Source organism: Lagopus muta, chromosome 15 (genome assembly GCF_023343835.1).
Source record: "Lagopus muta isolate bLagMut1 chromosome 15, bLagMut1 primary, whole genome shotgun sequence".
Classification (NCBI taxonomy): Eukaryota; Metazoa; Chordata; class Aves; order Galliformes; family Phasianidae; genus Lagopus; species Lagopus muta.
The window spans coordinates 495,613-519,338 of record NC_064447.1 but is presented as its reverse complement, the minus strand read 5'-3'; the positions used below and the strand labels follow the sequence as shown (position 1 = coordinate 519,338).

At 43.0% G+C, this 23,726-nt stretch overlaps 3 protein-coding genes across 7 annotated transcripts in view; 1 reads left to right on the top strand and 2 right to left on the bottom strand.

Annotated features, from left to right (window-relative positions):
• Positions 1-4,314, bottom strand: part of IQCK (IQ motif containing K) — a 53,017-nt gene extending 48,703 nt beyond the window's left edge. The window contains exons 1-3 of one of the 2 annotated variants that reach the window (XM_048961410.1): positions 4,162-4,314; positions 2,346-2,401; positions 476-614 (exon numbers count right to left, since the gene is read on the bottom strand). In XM_048961410.1, the coding sequence (XP_048817367.1) occupies positions 476-614; positions 2,346-2,401; positions 4,162-4,210 (244 nt within the window). In that variant the 5' untranslated portion in view covers positions 4,211-4,314. The other variant, XM_048961411.1, reaches the window with a different exon arrangement.
• On the top strand, positions 3,314-13,932 carry KNOP1 (lysine rich nucleolar protein 1). Its single transcript, XM_048961404.1, has 5 exons — positions 3,314-3,364; positions 5,568-6,939; positions 10,545-10,613; positions 11,116-11,193; positions 13,538-13,932. The coding sequence occupies exons 2-5, from the start codon at positions 5,569-5,571 to the stop codon at positions 13,847-13,849; spliced, it is 1,830 nt and encodes a 609-aa protein (XP_048817361.1). The 5' UTR covers positions 3,314-3,364; position 5,568; the 3' UTR covers positions 13,850-13,932.
• Positions 13,933-17,103: 3,171 nt separating this feature from the next.
• Positions 17,104-23,726, bottom strand: part of VPS35L (VPS35 endosomal protein sorting factor like) — a 53,422-nt gene continuing 46,799 nt past the window's right edge. For all 4 annotated transcript variants that reach the window (XM_048961695.1, XM_048961698.1, XM_048961697.1 and 1 more), the window contains exons 30-31: positions 20,218-20,364; positions 17,104-17,819 (exon numbers count right to left, since the gene is read on the bottom strand). In XM_048961695.1, coding sequence (XP_048817652.1) covers positions 17,721-17,819; positions 20,218-20,364 — 246 coding nt within the window. In that variant the 3' untranslated portion in view covers positions 17,104-17,720. The remainder of the gene's footprint in view (positions 17,820-20,217; positions 20,365-23,726) is intronic.

Genomic DNA, 23,726 nt, shown 5'->3' with positions numbered 1-23,726 from the left:
GTGAGGGGTCTGGAGCACACTGGGATTGTTCAGCTGGGAGCAGAGAAATTTCAGGGCTGACCTTATTGCTCTCTACAACTTCCTGAAAGGAGGTTGTGGTGAGGTGCAAGTTCCCCCCAGTACCAGTGATAAGACAAGAGGGAATGGCCTCAAGTTTCACTGGAGGAGGTTCAGGTTCAATATTAGGAAATATTTCTTCTCTAAAAGACTGGCCAGGCACTGGCACAGGCTGCCTGGGGAGGTGGTGGAGTACCATCCCTGGAGGGGTTCAAGAACTGTGGAGATGTGGTACTCAGAGACACAGTTTAGTGGGCAATATTGGTGGTAGCTGGATGGTGGGATTTGATGGTCTTAGACGTCTTTTCCAATTTTAATGATATTGTGATTCTGTAATGAACTGCAGCCAGTGACAAACTCCTGCCAAACTAGAGAAAAATATTCACAGGAGGATACAAGGTAATATAGCCCTACTTACACGTTTTTGGATCAGGTGCTTCTGGAAGGGGGGCTGCCTCAGGTGTGGGAAGCAACTGTTGGACAACTGCATCAGTTGCAGGGGATGAGTAAAACTGTTCTGTACAGAATGGCTGCAACATTCCTGCTTCCCAACTCATCTGTTTAAGATAAACGGAACCCACATAAATATCCCAATCAAACTGAAAGAAACGTACAAACCAATTCAGCAGGTACACTGCTGTAAGGTCAGTCAGTTAAAAAAAAAAAATAAAAGAAAGAAATTCTAATTTTCTAAAACAAATATTAAATTAGTTCCATATTTTCTGCACACTTCAAAAACAAACAATTTCACTTTAAATTTTTTACAGTTTCCACTGAATGAAAACATTCAAAGCTTGGAGAAGGCATGTGATTGTTTTTAAAAGAAGGTGGCAAGATATCATAATTTAAAAAATATTTTAGCCATTCTAAAAAAATAATAATTTTTTGAAAATTAAAATTGGGGATGTTTTCTGAATAAGTATTCTTCCACTCAGAAGCTTATATATTCTGTCTTGCTCAGAAGTTCTAAAAGAAACAAAGCACAAGTAAATAAGTTCAGAACAAGTGTAAATGCCAATCTTAAGTTTCTTCATACAGGAACAATTACAGTTACCACAAAAAAAAAAAAGCAGTCCACAATTTTACTTATGTATTTAGAAGTACAAGAATTGTTACAGTGAGCCAGGAGAGTACCTTTAGCAGATTGTGAACTACATCTGTTACAGAAATCCAGATACCTCCCATTACATACGCAAGAATGCACTCCACCATATTTGGTATGAAAACATGCTGTGCAAAAGATGTCATCTCAACAGTTTCCCTTTGAAATTCAGCTGGATTTACAAGTTGCTGAAGAGCAAGCAGTGGACCCAGGCCACCACACATACAATATACAATATTGCAAGTCAGTGACTGCAATATCATACGCAATGACTGCAGTGATGTTTGCAAGATACATAAAATGATGCTTCAGGAAATTATAAAAAGTACACATCAACATAAAAAGGCACACTATTACATTCTGGCATTAAATGCTCAGATATGTCAATATATAACGCCTAGACTCATGAATGTCCTAAGCAGAGTACACAATTCAATTTCAACAATGTCCTGTGATGAAGCTAGTTTTACTTAAGGAAACATGATATACTATGTAAAGGCCTAAACTTACTACATGCCAAACAATTTGAACCAGAAGGCCTTGAAGAAAGTAACCTAAATACAGCGTAATAAGAAGACACCTATTTTAAATGAAAGTTAACTTTGTGATTATTAAAATAATTAGTTTTGCTGCTTGTAGAACTGCTGGGGAAAAAGAGTTAAAAGGGTTTGTTCTTGTGTACTGCTTCTGTCTGCCAAACTAGTTTTCCTAGACTGAATTTACCTGGTCAAATGTAGACTCTGGGCAGCTGTGATCGGGTTTAATTCCTCTGACTTCGACGGTCACATCTACGTGACCTACCACAAATGTGAAACTGAGGCATAACTCCTTGGCAGTGCTTGCTCCCTCTGTTTTACACATCAATGCTGGGTCTGCCTGCACCAGCAGCAGCAGGAGATCCCTGCACACTTCTGCCTCCCCCCTGCAAAGCTGACAGCTGAAGACAAAAGGCAGCAGGCTGTGCACACAAAACACAGCTGCCATCTAATTTTAGGACAGCACTCCCCAAGTTGCTTTCGACAAAAGCCATGATTTGGAATATTGCATTTGTTGATTCACAGTTGTTTACAAAATGTAGTTCTGTTTACACTTTATGAATGACCCTACTCTGCGGATAACTAATTTTCCTATTCTGTTATTTAAAACACGACACCTTATGAAGATTTGGTACTTGAACTATACTTACAGATTTCTGCGCTGATTCAGGGATGTCTGGAAACGGATGCTGTTCTGCTTCGTACTCTTAGAGTAAAAAAAAAAAGTACAACAATTACATGAAAGATTTTAAAATCACTTTTATTCTAACCAAGCATTACCTTCTGAAAGGCTCTACTCCAGTTTGAAAAAATAAAGTCAGTACAGAACGACTATTAGTTTAATACAGAACCTGATGTGCTAAGAAAAGGCAACATTTTGAAGTCTCTTGTCCTGGTTTTAAGTCAAGTACAAGGTTTTCAGCTATAAAATAACTCCTCATTAGAAAAAATATTTTTGACCAAAAAATAATAATCTAAAATATTATAATGCAGATGCTCACACGTTATCAACCATTGGTTTCACCAGTATACAGCATGGCTTTTCAACTTCCCCTGTGTTTCCCTATGAGCATTCAAGCTCCCAGGACAATGCTAAGACCTATCTTCCCCACTTCCAAAAAAGCACCAGTGCAGGAGCAGTAAACCCACTGAAATTAGAGCAAATCAAGGTAAGAAAAATAACCAAGAACGGCAACGAATCTGATAGGGACACCAAACCCTCCTGGGTCAGGCAACACAAAGGGCCCTGAGAGACAGAGCACTCAAGGTCAGTGATCCTAAGTTATGGGATCCAGAATCAAAAAATCATAGCGTGGCCTGAATTGAAAAAGAGCACAGTGCTCATCCAGCTCCAACCCCCTGCTGTGTGCAGGTCACCAACCAGCAGCCCAGGCTGCCTAGAGCCACATCCAGCCTAGCCTCGAATACCTGCAGGGATGGGGCGTTGTATGGGAACTGCTAAGTCATGGCCTGAACCTCTGATTAATCACCTGAGGTGAGCCTTGAGTCAGCCAGAGGAGCACAGGTGAAGGCAATTCACCTGTGCTGCTGGAAGGGGTGGAGCCAGGCTCCAGCCCTCCTGGACCTATTTAAGAGCTGGCTACCAGAGGGGAAGAATCTCTTCTGGAGATCCCCTCTTTTGGTGTCTTCTGGTGAGCTCAACCCAAGGGTAAGCTCTTCCACTTATTCTCTTTTGTGATCATTGTCTGCTTTGCCTTACTCTCTTGATTATATTGCAATTATAACATCTTGATATCTATTGATTATACACAATTATATTGTGATTATAACATCTTGGTTATACAGGCATCCACAGCCTCCTCGGGCAACCTGTTCCAGTGCCTCACCACCTCTGGGTGAAAAACTTCCTCCTAATATCCAACCTAAACCTCCCCTGTCTCAGTTTAAAACCATGATCTACCACAACGCTCTTCTGCTACGGGCTGCACTGCATCACTGCTCTGTTACAGGCTGTGCCACACCGCTCATCTGCTACGGATGCACCGCATTGCCCCATGCGTGCGCTGCAGTGCCTCAGTCGTCACACTGCACCAAACTACTTCTTTCCACGTTAGAAACTGCCCTTTGTATGTGAATATATATATGAATATATAATACCTGACGGCATTACATAGCAGTACATCAAAAACACCGCGGTGTGGGACACAGCTCCCCGAGCGGCCGCAGTCACCGCACAGCAGGAGAACGAGCGCGATCGCCGCCATCCCTCAGAGCCCAGCGCCGCACCGAGCTCACAAGGCCCCGCCCACCGCCATGACGGACGCAGTCCGGGGCACCCACGGCGCCTCACCGCCCCATAGCCCAGCCGCGACCGCCGCCCGCCGGACCGCACCGCGGCAGCACGGCAGAATCACACCTCGTCGCTGAAAGCGACGTTCGTGGCCCCGCCCTGCGGCACGGGGCCGTGGGAAGGCCGCTCAGCCCCGCGGCGCCGGGCGGGCCCACCTGCGCACGGCTGTTCCCACAGGCCACGCCGCGGCCCGCCCGCCGCCATATCGCGCCGCGTCGCCACGGCAACCGGGGATCGGGGCGGGGCGGCGCGGCGGTCGCGGAGCCGTTCTACTTCCGGGGCGGTGCGCTGTTCTGCACGTGGGCCGCGGCAGGTAAGGGGCGGCCGCGACTGTGGCTGTGTGTGGGTCTGTGGACACGGCTGTGTTCGTGCCGTCCGTGAGGGAAACGGAGAGCTGGGGCTGAATCCCGCTCCTGCTCGTCCCGCCCGGCGCGGGGCCTCATCTGTACCTTCGGGAGGAGGCGAGGTTTCCGGCGGCCCCGCGGAGGCTCGGGGCGGGGGGCAGCGCCTTTCGTTCTGCGGGGCCTTGCAGGAGGGCCTTCTGTGCATTCGCTGTCAGTTAAAGGACGAGAACCGAAGCGGATGCGAGGGTTTCCTTAGCGAAAGGGTGCCCCGCGGCCGCTGCTGGCTCCTCATAGGCAGCGGACCCAGAGGGGCAGCGGGCCGTTCCGCACCGGGACTGATGAGCCTTGTAAGGATCCTGGGGTGTTACGTGGAAGATGAAGGGATACAAAGCCGGGGTGCCTAAGTGTGGCCTCTTACTTATGTGGAAATCTGCCTAAACTGTACTGTACGTACATTACATTCAGAGTCCAGAGGAGGGCTGCTGAGATGATCAGAGGGCTGGAGCACCTCTCCTGAAGAATGGTTGAGGGGCTTGTTTAGCTTGGAGAAGGGAAGGCTCCAGGGAGACCTCATTGTGGCCTTCTAGTACTTGAAGGGAGCGTATAAACAGCAGGGGGAATGGCTGGTTACATGGCGGGATGGTGATGGGACAAGGGGAAGTGGTTTTAAACAGACAGGGGAGGTTTAGGTTGGATATGAGGAGGAAGTTTTTCAGCCAGAGGGTGGTGAGGCACTGGAACCCAAGGAGGCTGTGGATGCCCCATCCCTGCAGGCATTCAAGGCCAGGCTGGATGTGGCTCTGGGCAGCCTGGGCTGCTGGTTGGTGACCTGCAGACAGCAGGGGTTTGGAACTGGATGAGCACTGTGCTCCTTTGCAACCCAGGCCATTCTGTGATTCTGTACATGTCTTGCTAGGAAGGAGTTTTGGAGGATAGATGTTTTTGTGACAGTAAGAGTTCTGAAGCTGCTAAAAAGGAAGAATAAGGCAACTTATTCACTGCTCCAGTAACTGCACTTCAGTGCAGTGTATGCTTCTAGTTCTTCCATCTCTGAAAATCCATGGTCTCTGGTGCTGTTTTCCCCAGTTTTGCAGTCAGAGATGTGAACGGGTTTCAGAGGAAGGGAACACCAGATAGGCCAGAATTTGCAATACTGTCTTGACGCCACACAGTAAAAAATTTTTTTTTTATTTTTTTTTTTTTTATTTTTTTTTTAGGATGACAGTCAATAAAAAGCGGAAACAGGTTCATGAGGAAACTGTACAGAGAAAGAAAAAAGTGAGAAGCAGTGGTAGCCAGACTGTCATAACTGAGAAAAGAATTCAGGCTGCCACTGAAGCGGAGGATGATGACTGGTTTGAAACAAAAATAAAGGTAAAGAAGAAGGAAAGTGTGAAAGAAGATGAATGTTCAGACCAATTGAATCTGAAGAAGAAGAAAAACAAAAAGAGGAAGGTTCGCTTTGAATTACCGAAAGAAGTATGTTCAGAAGACTTTTTGTATGTAGAAGGCCATCAGGATTTAGAACAAGAAGCATCAGAGGTAAAATGTTCTAAAGTGTTCAAAAAGAAGAGAAAAAAAGACCGATGTCGTGCCTCTTTATCAGTGAAAAGTAAACAAAATAGTGATGTGGAGCTTTCAAATCATTATTCAGATGATATGCAGGAAAATAAATTTGCTTTTGCAAAAAGCAGGAGAAATAACACTTTGAATTTGAAACTGGATAGTGAACAAAATAAGAAAAAAAAGAAGGAAGACACCTTTTCTTTAGCATTAGGAGATATCCAGGACAGTGAATATAAACAGTCTCAAAAAAATTGCAAAGAAACAAAAGTGCACGCTTCAGAAAGAAGATCTATTACTGGTGAAAGTCATGGAGCAGATACTATCCATAACGATGGGAAGGGTATGAGAAGAAAGAAGAGGAAGAAAAAGAAATCTGGCTCCTTTTTGCCACTAGCAGGTAATCAAAACATTTCTGCAGTTTGTTATAGTTCCATTGCATTAAGCAGCTTTGGAGAAAGGCACAGAAAAGAAATTAGGTTGACAGATAAAGAGGAAAAGGATGCTACTGAGAACCCAGAAAGTATCAGAGAGATGAAGAAGAAGAAAAAAAAAGATGTTTCCTCCTTAAAGTGTAAAGATGATCAGTGCTACAGTCAGAGAGTTCTTGATGAGCATCTTCCTACATCGCAAGAAGTTGAGCCTGAGGAGGAAGAGCTGTCTGGGAGAAAAACCTTGAAGAAAAACAAGAATAATAATGAAGCAACCAATAAGAAAAAGAAAAGGAAGATCAAAAAAGATAAGGAAACAACTTTTTCAAAAGTTTCTTTAAGCAATGACTGTGCACCTAAAAGCCAAAAAATAACACCCCTAGAAAGCAACAAAAAGAACAAAGAGAGGAAAGTGAAGCCAGCTGAATGTGTCACGGGGGACACTGCAGGTGACAGGGTGTTATGCAATTCTAGTCATATGCTCTCTGACAAGAAGAGGAAAAAAGTACCAGAGGACTCTGCAGAAGAGTCAAGATCAAATGCAAGTATCAAAAAGAAAAGGCCCAAAATAGAAGATGGGGGAGATAAGATCTTGGTAAGTTGTTAATAAGGTGCCCTCCTGCTTTGGAGCTGAAGGCCTCTTAGGCCATCTGTACCCTCTTTTGTAGCCTCCTCTGCCTGTTCAGACCATTGGGTTGTGCTTACTTAAGTCAGTAAGGGGACTCCTCTGGGTTTTAAGAAACAGACACAGGCTCAGAGCATCCATTGATTTTTAGCATGTCATGTTTGTGAAATGCAGGAAAGTATGTTTTTTTAATGCCTGATGCCGTAGTCATTTAGTGTTTCAACTGTGAAAATATAAAATGCCTAAAGTACCTGACAGCAAGTATGAGAGCAGAAAGAATGCTAGTCTGCACAGTTACCTATGTTCTTCTTTTTCACTTGTTTCTGTCATAACTATGATACAAAACAGCATTTTAATGTTATGTCATTTAATCAGTTTAGGTAGGTAACATTCTGACTCTTACAATTTATTTTTTCCCCAAGGAAAACTGCTGGAACTGTGTAGTGCTAGAAAACGGGAGATTTTTTAGCCAATCAATGCATAAATTGTGATAGAAAATCAGGGAACAACCCAGTCAAAAACTGGAAGTCAAATTCCTAATGTGAGGTGGGTGGAAAGGTATGTAAAACGAAAAACAAATAGATTCAAGGGCTGTGCAACTTTTAACTCAAGGTAAATGGAACTGCTAAAGGAAATCTCATTCAAGAGTCAGAGTACTGCTGTTTCTGTGGTGAGGCAAGCGTGGAGAACCTGATGGAATAGCAGGGGAAACAGATCTGCTTGGTGTATGTAAAAGAGAAAGTATTTGAAATATGGGGATTTCTTCAAAGCTCTTGAAGAATAAGACTATTGCAGTGTTTTTTCCTTTTGACCTTTCAAAGGGTAAAGTCTCTTTGAGACTGTTGGACGTTATTTGGAGTCCTGCAGCTGCTCATGTGTAAATGGAGGCGAGATGAGCCTTATGATGATAAGTAAACTTGTATACCAGAGGTAACCGAACATGGAGAACACAGCAAGGCCTCTGTGATCTACTAAGGAGAACGGGGATAGGGTGATGCACATTTTGGTTCTCTTCCCCGTATCCAGCTCTGTACAGCAGTAAAAAGGCGTTTCAGAGAAGCTCTCAAGATTTAGAACTCTGGGTAATTGGGACATCTAGTTATTGCTAGGCTCAAAGACTGCTGGAATAAATGGCCTATTGTGTCGGCCTTGCATTTAATTGTGTCTCAGTCTTTAACCATTTTCTGGGTTGTACTGCATCACGTACTGCATCATGCCTTGAAGCATCCTCTGTTAGATTTCTGCAGCAAAGAGAGTAGTGATTGTTGTGGAATCATACCTGCTTAATATCAAAGATTTGTGTTTTCCCATTGGATGCTGTTACAGCCAACTAAAGCAAGGGGAAGGCTGAGATGATCCAGAGGGAGAAAGAGGATGGTTATTAGTGAATGTGTCTGTTGATACAAAACATGCACAACTAACTCCAGCGTTGCTGTATGCTGACATAGAGGCATTTCTGGGGAAAGTCAGCGTGAGTTGATTATGCTCCCAGTGAAATCGTGTGCTGCTGGCATTTCTCAGGCCACTGTATGCTGACCCTCTGTCTTTGTGATGCAGGCTGTTTTCAGTTCCTTTGTTAAAATACAAAAATAGAGCAGGCAGTTCCTGAAAGTATTTTGCCAATAAATATTCCTTGTTGTTGTTCCCTCCTTTGGAAGATGTCCAGCAGAGTACCAGCAGCTTGCACAAGCACTTTGGGCTGCAAGTCTACGTATGTGGGGGAGGGGAACGTGCCAGTGATGAGCATCCCCAACTCAGCCCTCTGCCATGTGGATGAATGCCTGCACTGGTGTTTCTGGGAGCAGGCTGGGATCTTATGTTCGGTTTTTCTCTTGACGTTAGGAGGAGAAAACTCTGAAAGTGAACAAATTCTGTCTGTGTAGTGGTAGGTGTTGTGCTTAGGTGGTCGTTCTTGCTTGCAGAGACATCACCACCATGCATACGGGATTTTCTTCCTTGTGAGAAAGCACTCAGCTGCAGAGCAAAAGTGCTATACAGTGCCTTGTGTGTTGTAACATGAAGGAGTCCAGGGAGAGTCAGATGACAGAGCAGATGCACATCCAGTGTCAGAGGACTTGGTGTACCTCTTTGAAGCCATCTCTGTGCGTGGATGTGCTCCCCTTCCTGCAGTGTGGGGGAGATGAGGTCAGCACACCCCTGGACGGGTTTGTTATTGTCTTTCAGTGACCTTCAGCAGCTCCAAAACATGCTGCAGATTGGCCCACGTGAAGGTGCACTGCTTTTCCTTGCCTGTCTGCCTCTGACCAGCTAAAAGAGAACCCAGCACAGCTGTTTGCAAAGTCCTGTCACAGCAGCTTTCCTGCTTGTTTTGAGAGATCTGAATAGGCAGTGCCAGGCCATCAAGAAGTAAGGTGTTTTTGTTTTTGTTTCTTTTTTATGAGCTCCTCTTACTGCAGACAGCGTTCTCATTTTTGATAGTCAGTGTAGTTGTGTGTGAAAGCAGCGCACAAAAGCTAGCTTAGGAAAATTAGGTAAATCATTCATGGCTTTAGATAATGCTGTAAACCTTCAAAAAAGGTTTTCAAAAAAGAAACAAAAGCTTCTGCTCGCAGAAGTATGTTACAGATCTTTTGCTTGTCTTAATGTTCTGTGGCTATTTCATGTTTGGATTACTGTGTTAGCTGTATCAATAGATCTTCCCTCTGGCCATATTTTGCAGGTTGGTCTAAAGCTCATGGCTTAGATTTACCGCTATCCTGGACTTAAAACTTAACCCTGTTACAGTGGGTGCCCGCAAATTTGGGAAAGAAAGAGTGGGAGCAGGCAGTGCTGGAGGGCTGCACTTTGAGGAAGAATTAACAGTCAGGGGCTGTTTGTGGCTCCTGCCAGCCTGCCTGTCCCTTCCTGCTCTGTCACTGTGAGTTCTCTGTTCCTCACTCCCAAATGTGGGACTAACGTGCTGATGCTGCCATTGCAGGGGCAGCTTATGTACATGTTACGCCTCTCCTCTTTCCACACTGGAAGCTTTTGGGGGACTGTCATTGCTTCTGCATTAGTACAAGAGCAGGCACAAAGCAGATGCCTCTTGAGTGTTTTTTGTTTGGCTGGTTTTTGTTTTGGTGCTGGTGGTGGGGTCAGCATGCTTCAGGCCTGCCACGTGCATTCAGATTGGCCATTATGTTACCACTGGTTTAACTTTTTATTTTTAACTGTACTATTTTTATTTCAATTACAAATTTCAACTTCTGCAATAGCTTTTGATTTGAAGTGCTCCTGCCTGCAAATATTACTGTATGTATGTGCCTCTGATACTGGCAGGTCCATTTTAATGTGTGAATCAAAAAGTCCCTTATCTTTATTGCTAAATATATATATTATATATATATTAAAAATGTCACTTTAAATGTGTTTTGTAAGTTTTTTTTGGAATGGATGGAGAAAATCCCTCCAAAGAAAGGTACAAGTTTGGCTGGAATTTCCAGCTTTAATCTGACTGTTTCTTCTGATCCCCAGTAATACTGCTCATTGCTTAGTGATTTCTCTGCTTACTCATGTGTAAATTAATTAAGAAGAATGGCTTATAATATTCATACGAGTGTTTCCTTGTTTTACAGGAAGATGTGGATGATGTGACTGTTGTGCAGGAAAAAAAAGGAAACTGTGATGAAATTAATATAGACAAGGTATGCTTTCTCAGTTAAGCACGATTTGAAGGAAGTAAGCTTTTAGGGTGTAGCAGGATTTGTAATGAAAAGAATGCCTTCTGCTGGTCTGTGCCAGTATTTTCTAAAGTAGACCTTTGCTTAAGATTTGCTTTTGCATTCATGGGTTAGGTAAAAAATATACAGCTCCACTTAATGTCAGAAGCTTCTAAGTAGCTTATTCAGTTTAATACAGGCTCCTTTGCCTCTCATTGCTGCTGGCAGTTTCAGCACAGCTGTTACCTGCAGTTAGAAGGTTAAACATATCTGACACTACAGAATGTTCATTGAAAATAGCACAAGAAAATGCAGAGCTCTTAAGTGGAGTGTGTAAGAAGATCACATGCAACTTTCTTAATTATCCTTGCAAAATACTGAGGACAAATAATCGTCTTAATCTTCCCTCATCTGCTTACTGTGAATTAAATTAAGTGTTGTTTAACACAGAGGACAGTGGCTTGTGTTGCTTTTCTCTGTATGCTAGGCGAGGCGGCAGGCTCTGCAAGAAGAGATTGATAGAGAATCTGGAAAAACTAACATTTTCAGTCCCAAAGAGAACATGGTACGTATGAATTCAGACTTTGATCTGATGGAAATACTATGTCCCAGAACCACTTCCTGGGGAAAAAAGAAAGCACTGAAAACAGCATTTTTTTCTGTTTGTGGTTCATGTATGTGGCTTGGCACAAGCGCTCTCCTGATTGTAAATTTGAAGTCATGCTTTGGAACGAATTGCAATACCAAGAGAATCTGGGAGCTGACCAGTGAATTCTTAACATCATTTGGAATTGCTTAGAGGTCTGACTCCCATCATGAGTACTGAAAAGCACTATTTTCTCTAGTTCTTCTGGAGATTTTGCTACAAAGAATTGCTACAAAGCCATTTGCTACTTACTGTGAAATTTAAATGATCCTAGGCCATGGTCATAAGGTACCATTGAATTTTATCTGAATTGCTATCTGGAAGAATTTGCAGACATTCATACATGGAGATGCACATGAAAATGTGAGAGGGATGGTAACTGACAGTACAGTCCTGCAGTACCTACAGCCAATAGCCTCCTAATTTCTACATCATTTTTCCACCTCTTTGAAAGACTGTTCTTTATTTTTTGTTTTTCCATTGTACTTAGCCTGCCTCCTGGCAGATTTACCTCTCAGATTACTATTGCAGCAGTGTTCAGCAGTAATAAGATTCAGAAGGAGAGAAAGCTTTGCTAAAAATGTGGAATTCTTTAGTTGTTTGCAGAATTGTTGCTCAGGACTACAAAGGCCATAAATGCCTTTCTGGGACCTCAACAAATCCCAGAAACAAGTCATGTAAGTTTTATGGAGTAGGAGCAAGACTGCAGTGCGTTCTGAACTGCAGCTATCTGATAGTCTGTGAGGGGAAAATGACTTCTTTGGCAGGGGATCCCAGCTCTGTGGAGTTCGTCTGTCATTGTTTATTAATACATAAAAGAATAAAAGCTGTGAAAACTAATTGATGGGCTTCAAAAGGAGAGAGCTAGAAATACTGCAGCAAAAGCTATGTCCGGTGCTTGCCAGCAGTTCACTTAAAAAAAAAAAAAAAAAAAAAAAAAAAAAAAAAAAAGGTTTGACAAGCCATAATTATTTCTGCATCTGTGCAGATATCCATCTCCTGTTCCAAAGGGAAGACTTTATGTATGTCTGCATTTGTGTCACAGAGCAGGGCTTGTACAGCAGCTTAGCCTTGTTTTCATGGATAACTTTCTTTTAGTATCAGTATTCTGGCCTGTGATACTGGCAGATACTCCAGCTCTGTGTTTTTATAACTTAGAACACCTGCTACAGCTTGCCTTCATATTGCATAGCATGCTGTGTGTCGTGTTGGCTGTCTGATGAAGAACCGACTGTTTCATGTAAGCTACAACTGTTTGGTTGGAAGGGTTTCAGGCTCACATAAACATACTGCTAAATTCGCATTTTTTTCCTGGGATGAAGCCAGATCAGTTTAATCACGTTTAATTAATGATCAAACATTCTTCCATTTAATATCACCCTAATTATAAAGAAAAAAATGGGAGTAGTCAGAAATGAGCAACAGTAGGAGATATGTGGTCAGGAGTCAAAAAGATCCTGATGTAACGAAGTATGTTCATAGCTAAGCCAGAAGTTCATAAACTTCTTAAATCACACCCTCTGTCTTGGGTTATTTGCAAACACAAATTGTTGAATTTTGATTCTACTTGGATGTTATCTACAGTCTCAGAAAGGAAACAATATCAAAAACAAAACTGAAGGAGTAATTTGTTCAGAGAATACAGTGAAAGGCAAAGTTGTGGGGTGGCAAACTGCAAGGGAGGGGAGGTTCTAAGGGCATTACATTTAGTCCTGTTGGTTAATGTATGCCCTAAAATTTCTGCACCCTTGCAATGAAGTTGGTAAGTAGTGGGATGAGAATGCCCTTGTTATATAAAGCACACGAGCCAGATGGAATACTGTCTCTAACACTAATACAACAAAATACTTGGGAAACAAAAGCTACCTAATCAAGGGCAGTAGAAAAATTAAAAACAAAAATTGCTGTACGAGGCAACAGAGTGAGAGAAAGGTTGAGTCTTAGAATCGTCTTAGAGTAAGAGAAATATCTGTGCAGGGTCTGGTGCTCTGAGCAGAAAGCAGGAAAGTCAAGATTTGTAAAGACAGGTGAAAAGAATCTGAAAGCGCATTAAATGCTGTCTCCAGGTTAAGTGAATTCCTATGCTAATGAAGCTGCACTAGCATTGGGTTACGGCAGTCTAATTACACACTGCAAGAGGTGCTGCATGTGAATGACTGCTTGCAGCAGCCTGCCCTGTCAGGTGGTGGTGGCTGGTGGTACACAGCCGGAAGTTGTCAGTGGTGGTGGTATTTTAGTGTTTGTCTGTGTGTGTGTTTCACAGGATACAAAGATTGGCCAGTGGAGTGCAGCTGCTTTTCAAAGTTCTGAGCGAGGGATGAAATTTCTTCGACTGATGGGTGGTTTCAAAAAGAGCTCTGCACCTATGGAAGATCTCTATGTGACTACGAACAAACAGAACATGGCTTTGAGCAGGGAAGGGGAGGAGAAGTTACAGCAGGCTCTGAAGATGGAATTTGACAAAGCAATGGACTTGAAGCAACACAAAAGAATTGGTCTTGGATTTCAACCTGCTGCCAACAGGAAAGTGTACATAGACAAATATGCATCTAGATCTATAAAATTTGCAGATTAAAACTGAAGTAATGGAATGAAAATGGGGAAATTTATTTTTGCTTTCCACTTATTTTTACTTGAAATAAAATATGAAGTGTTCAATACATTGTACTTATGAGGCATTTTTAATACAAGTTTTCAGCTTCTAGCTTACATGGAGTTGTGTCCTCACTTGGACACAAAAGGAGCTAAGAACAGTAGGATCTCAAACCTTCCCAGCGTTTTCCACAGACAAAAGAAAATTTCCCTTACAGATTGAAGGTATGAGGACAGTGCCTGCAAGAAAGTACAAATTGGTAATTTTAAAAAAAATAGATTTGATAAGCTTTTTTTTAGCTGCATCTTTGCAATTCAAAAGGATTTTAATATTCTGTAAAATCTTCATGTTTTTACACTCAGTGAGCAGTACAAATTGATGGTGTTGTACTTGGAAGAAATACTACTGGGTTGCCTACAAATTTCATGAGGGAAGACTTAACTATGGAAGTGATTTCTTGACTATTGGCATCCTCACTATAATAGAAATACTCTCGAACGTCCTGTTTCAACATGCTCTAGCAGTGTGAGTCTCAAGAAGCAGCCGTTACCTGTAAATAAACACTTTGTGAGTAGGTTTCCTAAATTATAAAAAGCAAGGTGGTTGTAATAATGCATTTATGGGTTTATTGTAAATGAATGAAACTCTTAATCTTCAGACATTCATGCAACCTGCACTTTCACTTTCTGAACACAAACTATTAAGAGTGTATTGTTTACGTTGAGTTCAGAATTGAAAGTTCCAGAGCACTGTTTTGTGGGAGGTTACAAAAAGATAATGAGGAAATGTCCCATATTCCATCACTGCGTGCTGTTTGTTGTGGGATGTGGTGTTCTGTAAGTTTTCAGGTCATCCTGGTTCTCGAGCGTGACAAGATGACCATCTCTTATGTCTGGGACTGCTGTAGCAATGGTGGCCTCCTTGCAGGGAACCCATCATGCTCAACACAAGTTACTGTCTCTACTTACATCTCATTCTTCTGTTTTACCTGTCCTTTCTGATAAGATGGTGCAAATTAATCTGCTAAATTTTTTGTTTGCAAAGAAAGGCAGCCTTTCTTTGCACAGTAGCCTTTTCTATCAGACTGCTGTGCCTGAAAGCAACTGACTGCTGGCAGAAAATATGCAGAATGGTGTGTTTCAGTGCATTTTGGGCAATGCCTATGGGGAAATGAAAAATCGTGCAGAGACTCCAGCAAAAGCCATACCTGGGGAAGGAGATACTGAACCACTTCCTACAGGGCCTGGACTTGGCTTTGAGAGAACTGTTGCATTTAAGGACTGGCTTCAGCACCTTTCTGGGCTGCAGCTGTGGCTTGGCTTCAAGTACCACAGGTTCAGAGTCAGAAAACATTCTTATGAAGACAGATGCTGAATTCAGGCCTTCAACTACTTGGCAAAAAATGCATTGAAATAATGGAATAGGTGGGAAATTGTTAACTGATGGCTTCCTTTAAGAAGGGAAGGACAGAACAGCATGTACAGATCTCTGCTGCAGAGCCATTACTGGGTATGTAGTGACTGGCCTTGCATTGCCACTGCTGAAGAGGCTGAAGGGGATAATAGTTCTACACTTGCCCTTGGATGTGGATGTTTACCCCCTCTAGCCATATATGATGTACAACACTTGCTGAACTGTAGCTCTGTGCATGGCTTGACACCTTGCCCTTGCTAATGTTGTCACAGTTGGAAAAAGAAGACATCCAGGACAAACTAACTTCATTCAAGCAGTCAAATTTGCTCTAGCTTGTGTATTTACTGCATACAGAAGCCGCACGGGTCTATAGTAAGTGGGATGCTTAAACTAAGAATAATTTTTCTCTAACATGGAAGTAAGCCAAAAGCAGGTTATTAGAGTGGTGGGGTGAGCTTCAAGGCTGGATGTTTAAAGTTGCTCCTGGTAACTAATTAGAGCTTTCTGGCTATAACCAAGCTGTTTTTGCACTAATCAAAGCATCAGTAAAAACCTTGAAAACCTTTTCCATGGCAGTCTTGCATCAATAAATGAAGTTATACTGTGCACAAAAGATGACAGGCAAAAATGGGTGTCTGTGGGGGAAAAGGAATGGTTGGCTGGGCCAACTAAGCCTGCTGTAAGTTTCCATTTTACAGATCCTGGAACAGCTCCACGCTGGGTTTGGAGCAGTGCATTTACCCCTGCAGGACAATTTCTACCATACTGCAGCTGCTCTCTGTGACCTACTTGGCTGGTTAGACACTCGGTTCAATCGCACTTACCCAGTTTCCAAGTCTAACAGAAAGAATCATCCATGTGCTGCTGAGAGTTGCTTTGTGCAGCTGCAGCAAAAAGGGGAGCTAAATCATAGTAACATACATGCAGTACTGTCATCTCACTATGCATAGGATATACAGAATTATCTAAAGAAAGTGTAATTAAATTGGGTACTGAAGGTTAGAAATGAATATATGGTTCTAGCAAAACCAATTATATGCTTAGCTGCTGTTAAACACTAGGCAGTCATTTGCTCACTTCCCCCACCTCCCAGTGGCATGGGGGAGAGAATCACAAAAAAAAAAAACAACCCACAAAGTAGAATTTGAGGGTTGAAATAAAACTATTTATCAACAAAGGAACAACAACAACAAAAGTTTTATATACATATGATATGATATACAGACAAAAAAAGCAATGCACGATGCAGTAGCTCACCACCTGCTGACCGATGCCCAGCCAGTCCCCAAGCAGCAGCTGCCCACCCTGACCAACTCCCTGTTTTCAGGCTGATTCTGCATGATGCCAAACGGTACAGAATAGCCTTTGGCCAGTTGAGGGCAGCTGTTCTGTTCCCTCCCAGCTCCTTGTGCCCCCCCAGCCCCCTCAGCAGGAGAAGCTGAGAAACTGAGGCATCCTTGGCTCTGCTCAGCAACAACCAAACCATCCATGTGTTACCAGCAGTCTTTCTCCTAAAGCCAAAACACAGCCTCATACCAGACACAGTGAAGGAAAAATCAGCTCTATCCCTGCTGAAAGTAGGACATCTGCCTTAACAAAGAGAACATTTCTGTGCAAATACATCTTAATATGTGACTTCAGTCATTAAAACACTGCCACATAGAAGTACCAATAGATGCAAAATCACACTGTGGTTGCTTACCACAGGACAGAAACAGACAGAATGAAATTTATTAGGTATAAAAGCAGTGCACACAGCTGAATTACAGCATGACTAAGTAATAAACTTGTATACACAAAGGAACTCCTCCAGAACAAACAGGTGAGCTGCAAATTGCTTTATTCAGTGATACAGCATACTAGAGAATATGCGTACATTTCCATTTTCCTTTGCAGACAGCGTTTAAAGATACAAAACACTACTGAACTGAAGTGATATTACAAACGCAGCTGAGAAAATGTATATTAGAAATTAGAACAGTAACACTTGGTCCATTTTTCTCTTACTCAAACTGACCAAATGTTGGCAGCATTCCAAAGCAGGAGGACAACTTAGTAGGATTACTACACTGAAATACTGCTTTTACACAGGAGAAACACTGCTGTACAGGCAGGATGAAGTCTGGGGGCTGTGAATTGATCTGTGTAGAGTATCAGATTTTATTCCTTTGTCGCTACAATGACAACAAATTTTATTTGGAAAGGCTGAAATATCTTTTACTGAATCTAACCTGGATTTAAAATACAGTGGCAGAACTGGAAACAAAAAATTCAGATTAAATTATTGCACTCAGAACTGTTTTACCTGTACCCAAGTAAATCTGTCACTCTAAGTAAAATTCAAATGCAGTGAATTCCAGTCAAAGACCAGAAGAATCAGCGATTTGTGGCCTTGGCTACATGCTCACTTTCTCATAAGGCTCCCTGGAAGAGGCGCTCATCAGGTTCTGGACTGCAGAGGAAGGCGAAGGGCCAAGTCTGTGAAGTGACTCATATCAGGTTGTTTGCTTTGCCTCTTCATGTATTCCAGAGTTTTTACCTGGGTACAAAAAGAAAGGTGTTTTGAGATGTTTAGTCTTTGTCTTTTCTCATTTCAGAGGCCACAGTTTTGCTAAAGGAAGGCATTTTAACAGATGCACCTCTGATTTCCCCTAAATTCTACTAGATACACAACCACTTGCTTCTCTGACTCCAGAGCTGGTGACCATAGACACTTTTCTCAAGCAGTGCTCTCAAGTGCTCACATTCCAATATGTCAACATACAATTCCTCCACTACATAACAACGTCTTTCTTTAAAAGCTTACATTTTTCTGTACTGAAAAGTGCAGAACCCCGTATTTCCAGATCCTTTAACGTGTGAAATACTTTTAAAAATGTGAGAGACAGAGCAGATTAGTACAAATAAGTGAAGCTGTTTTATTTATTAAGAAGCATTTTAAAAAATAAAGTTGTTGTTTTGTTGTTTTTTGTTTTAAACTTAGTTCAAAGCCCAGTTAGAACAAGACAGACACTTGTAAGGAGATCAGGTTCGTCTAGGTCAAGAAAGGGCTCTGGAAGCCTCCTATTTCATTGCATTGGCCCACAACGTCAGAGAGGGATGTTGGTGGGATAGCAGTAGAGGCTGAACCTTCCCACCAACATCCCATCACATTTTGTAGTCTTACAGAACAGTGTCTGACATGCGAGTGCAGATAAAGCATAGAGGTGGAACTGAATTCCTCCATGTGAATAAAATGGCACCCACTGATATTCAACAGTATCTGCTAAAAGTCTGTGCAGACCAAACAGCAGGTGTTAACACAGTGAAGGATGGGGGGGTGTTTCAGCAGCAACAGCAGCATGAAAGACAACTGATGTTCTGGACAGCCATGCACAGCTCTCACACCACAAAATGAAAAGAGTCTCGATCAGCTAATCAACACAAATCAGCTGGTCACAACCAGAGAACTGTGTGCAAACCTGATTTCATTCTATGACAAGGTGACCCACTTAATGGATGAAGGGAAGGCTGTCAAAGTGGTCTACCTGGACTTCAGTAAAGCCTTTGACACTGTCCTTCACGGGGCGAAGCTGGCTGGGCACCTCAACACGGAAAGGACATGGAGGTGCTGGAGCAGGTCCAAAGGGCAACAAGGCTTGTGAAGGGCTTGGAGAATATGGCCTATAGGATGAAACTGAAGGCACTGGGGCTGTTTAATCTGGGCAAGGGGAGGCTGAGGGGAGACCTTACTGCTCTCTTCCAGTACCTGAAAGGTGACAACAGCGAGAGCAGGGCTGGTCTCTTCTCACTGGTGACAGGACGAGGTGAAATGGTCTTAAGTTGCACCAGGTTAGGTTGGATATCAGGAAAAACTTCTTTACAGGAAGGGTGGTTAAGCACTGGAACAGGCTCCTCAGAGAAGTAGCTGAGTCACCATCCCTGGATGCGTTTAAAAACTGTTTGGATGTGGTGCTCAGGGACATGATTTAGAGGTGGGTTGTTAGAGTCAGGGTAGTATGGTTAGGTTGTGGTTCAATTCGATCTTTAAGGTCTTTTCCAACCTAGGAACCTATGATTCTATAAGAGCTGAATATTGGCCTCAGTATTGGAAACCATGGTATAAGTGTTAAAATCTCACAGTCTGCACCAGGTGGTTCCCACAAATGCTCACAAAGTAACAGAAAGAACACCATATGCAATTTTGTCAGGATCTATCGAACTGATACAAGGTGAAGGAGCAAGAGTTTCCTAGATTGAATCATTACTGGTGATGAGATTACTGTGTGCCAGAGTCAAAGGGCAATCCATGGAGCAGTGAGGTGTGAATTCCCCATTGAAGAAAAAGTCAATGATAAAATCCTCAGCAAGACAAGTGATGTGCACTGTCCTCTGGGATGGAAAAGGGGAGGGATTTCCTGGAACCTGGGCAAACCCTTAGCTCTGACCACTGCACTGTGATGCTGACTGAGCTGAAGGCTAAAACTTCTACAGTCAGGCCAGAGCAGAAGACAGCCTTTCTCTCGCCACAGGGTAATGCCAGGTTCCACACTGGTTTGAAGACTGTGCAGCACATTGCTAACCTTGACTGGACTCTCCAACCAGACCCACCATATAGTCCATACTCAGAACCTTCTAACTTCCATCTGTTCAGGCAGCTGAAAGGTGGACTGTGGGGGCAATATTTTCCTAGCAACAACACTGGGTCACCTCTGCAGATTTCATCAGTGACAAAAATGTATCGCTAACAGTGATGACTATGTTAAAACAACAATAGTTTCTTGTGGCTGGGAATTTGCTCTATCAAACAACATTACTGTGCTTTTCGTATCTGTTGTTGTTTCCATGGAAATAAATAGGAGGTGTTACTTTTGGATCAACCTATATAGGATTGCCTTTTCCCACAAAAGGAGCTAAAGAAAATCTTAACCGATTTCTCTGCAGTACGTACTCCTTACCATTGTCTTGGTGTCAGCAAAGCCATGTTTCTGGGCAAGATTCCAGAGATTCACTGAAAGCTGGTTTAGTTTGTTGTTTCGTAGATCGCCATGAGCTAAAATCGTGTTGAAGAAATAGAGTGCCAGCTGGCTTTGTCGCTTCAGAGTCTATAATGAGAAAAGAATTCCTGTGTTATCATACAGTCATCCCAGCATAACCTCTCCAAGTTTGCTTGCAAGTGCAAGGGACAGATAATTGTTTTGAAATACACAGCAGTACAGCTGCAGGAATATGGAACAGTTTCCACATTCCATTCCAAATAAAACAAAAAAAATGATAATTATGAGTCAACCCACATGTCCAGTTCTGAGCTCCCCAGTTCAAAAAAGAAATCTCCTAGAAAGAGTCCAGAGGAGGATAACAAAGACAATATAGGGGCCTGGAGCATCTCTTGCACAGGGAAAGGCTGAGACACCTGGGCCTAGAGAGAAGACTGAGAGAGGATCTGATCAATGTTTATAAATATCTAAGGTGTGGGAGGCAATTAGGCAAGGCCAGGGTCTTAGTGGTGTGTTATGGTAGCGTAAGGAGCAATGGCCAAAAGCTGGAACACAGGAAGTTCCACACAAATATGTGGATGAACTTCACAGTGAGGGTGACTTCCTTTTTTTTTTTTTTTAACCTGCTTTTCTTCTAGGGAAACACACCTGTACCATGTTAGTAATTAATTTAGTAATTAATTTCCTTACAATTTTTAGGAGGGAGCTCGAGGAGAACCAGTGCTTTGCTGTAACCTACCATGAGGAACACCACTGCCTTTCAGACTCTGCAGGGCAGCTCTCCAGCACTGACAGTTCTGCACTGAAGACAGATTATTGTTGGATGCATCTTACACACAGCACCTCTTTTATACTGCTTTGCTGCTGCTGTCCTTTGGTTTTGGCTGAAAACAGGTCCCTGACAAAACCAAAGCTGCATCTTATCCACAATAGCAAGGCAGTAACTAGAACTATCAGCTCAGCACCTCGATTACTGAACTTGATACTCACTTCAGCCCTCTCAGTTCAATATATGGTGGGGTAGCTAACATACTGCACTCAGGTACAAGACTACAGAGGGAATGAGGCAAAAATTGGGATAAGCGGTGTGATCAGTGCAAGTTGTGCTCTCCTGACACCACCAGTGCAGCCACACAGCCTCTGCCCTTTCCCTAAGGGACCAAAAGTAAATTAATTTCACTTCTCACTGTCAGCAGAAGCAAGGTGAGATGCTACTAAACAAAGAAACACAGACTGCCATCAGTCCCCCAGATATTTCTGTAAAAGCAGAAAGCCATGCCATTAAAGAATTGGCAAGCTAGAAAAGAGGGCACAGCGTGCTCCAATTGAGAAGTGTAAGAGTGGTTACTACTGTGTATCAGCCACACAGCAGTAGATGCAGAGAAAATCTGATGAGTTGCACATACATACAGAATGCCCAGAGCTGCTACAGGGTCCAGGAAATGTTCTGTAAACACTGAATTGATTACATGGAGCTATCAGGAAGACAGCTCTTTCTTCCTCTAACAGTTACCTACTTCAGAATCTTTCATCCCAGTAGCTCCAAAATTGGTTTATTAGCTGAAACTGCAGCCATTATTTGGAAGTGTTGAACCATACTCCCTACCAGGCAGAGGAACACAATCAGTCTAGTCCAGGAATGTTAACACAAAGAACAGAGATGCCACTCTGAATGACAGTAAACAGAAAAATAGCTGTCAATGCTTAAATATTACTACAGTATTTCTTTCAGAGGATTGCCATCCTTCAGGGAAAAAGATACAGTGTACTGCCTGCTAGTCAGTGTTACACGCAGCCTCCCTCCTGTCACCATCTATGCTGAACTGGCAAAACAGGGTGTTTAACTACATTTTGGTTTTTTTTCCCCACTATCTAATGCTTGTGCATCTTCCACTGAGCACCTCCAACCTTTAAGGAGGTCTCTGGAGGCACTCTCATAAGCCCTGAAATTGTTGGGCAAAACACAAATGCAGCAGCACTCAGAACTGGACATAACTAGCAAGGCTTTCCAGGCAGTAACAACACCAGCAGATCATCCATTCTTGAAAGTAGGGATGATGTTTTGACTAACTGGAAACATAAGTACTTAAAAAAAAAAAAAATGACTTTGAAACAGTAAAAAAGCTGGAAGAGACACATGCTAACTCCCATCATGCTGGGGTAGGCACAGTCATCTCAGACAGCATTTTGGCACCCAGTTCCCATTTACACAGTGCAACGAGAGAGAGAGAGAGAGAGAGAGAGAGAGAGAGAGAGAGAGAGAGAGAGAGAGAGAGCGGCACAAATGTGCAGTAAATCCGTGTATGAAAACTAACCAGCAGGGTCAGACAAGGGTCCTGGTGACAGCAGGCATGTTTGTGCAACATGGCACCACTCTGCCACCCAGGGGAGTGATGCATGCCAGCACACTGCCAGCCTGCTGGCAGCTGTGGCTGTGCTGCATGCTGACCTGCAGTGTGCGTTCAGAGGCTGCACACAAAAAGGAGCCATCAGCTGCTCGGCAGCCGCAGAGCCACGGGACTGACAATCCCCACACCAAGAGGAGCTGCCCCCAGGAGCTGCATTTTCCAAAACCTGTGGAATAATGCTGATCACCACAGAATGAAAAGAAAACACAACAAATCATCACTCAATGATGTGACCTCAGGCTCCCCAAAGTGCAGAGCAATGTCCAAGTTTCATACAGCTAAGCAGAAGAAAATACAATATTTCTCACAACAGAATATGTAATTGTTTTCGTGACCTTCTGGCTAGTGGTTCAGTCACTCACTCCTGTCTTTAAAGACTTTCTCCAGACACCTATGGCATAAGGATACCTCCAGCTTTCTCTAAGAAAAGCTGTGGCTCACTTTGGCCCGCTGCTCCCTGTGCAGGCTGCCCAGCACTGCAGCGTCCCACAACAGAGCCCAGGCACCCACAGAGCTCAGCACGGCCACAGCGCTGCCTCAGGGCACGGCATGGGTCAGCCCAGCCAAGTCTCTGGGCTGGCAGGGCACCTCTTTGCATTACACTGAACTGTCCAGAAGTGAGAACTGTACTTCAAGCACTGTAACACAGATGAAGGATTCTTTAATAATGCAAAAGGACCACACTGAGTTGACTGAAGCAGCACTGCTCTCTTCCAAACCACCATTCTGGTGAAAGCCTTTTATTGTGAGGACCTACTATTCTCCTCAGTAGTTTTGAAAGGGAATGAACCAATTAAAACTCAGTATCAGAGGTCTGTTTGTTTAAACACGCGGCCAAGCTGATGAATAATATAAGGTCACTGTCACCAAGGCAATGAAAACGCCACAGAGATCTCATGCTAGGTCCTATGTACCTATGTACCAGCAGAGGGCTATGACAATACTGTCACCTCTATTTCCTCAGCAACAACAGCTTCCTCCAAAAAACATTCATTCTTACAGAACTTTTTTTTTGGTCAAAATCTCTCAAGGACTTTTACACAACAAAGCAAATTAGATACT

Bases quoted from the DNA above. Each gene is read 5' to 3' on its own strand.
- KNOP1 (XM_048961404.1), top strand. From the start codon at position 5,569: ATGACAGTCAATAAAAAGCGGAAACAGGTTCATGAGGAAACTGTACAG. The intron at 6,940-10,544 runs GTAAGTTGTTAA...CTTGTTTTACAG, and splicing joins ATGGGGGAGATAAGATCTTG to GAAGATGTGGATGATGTGAC. The intron at 10,614-11,115 runs GTATGCTTTCTC...TCTGTATGCTAG, and splicing joins ATGAAATTAATATAGACAAG to GCGAGGCGGCAGGCTCTGCA.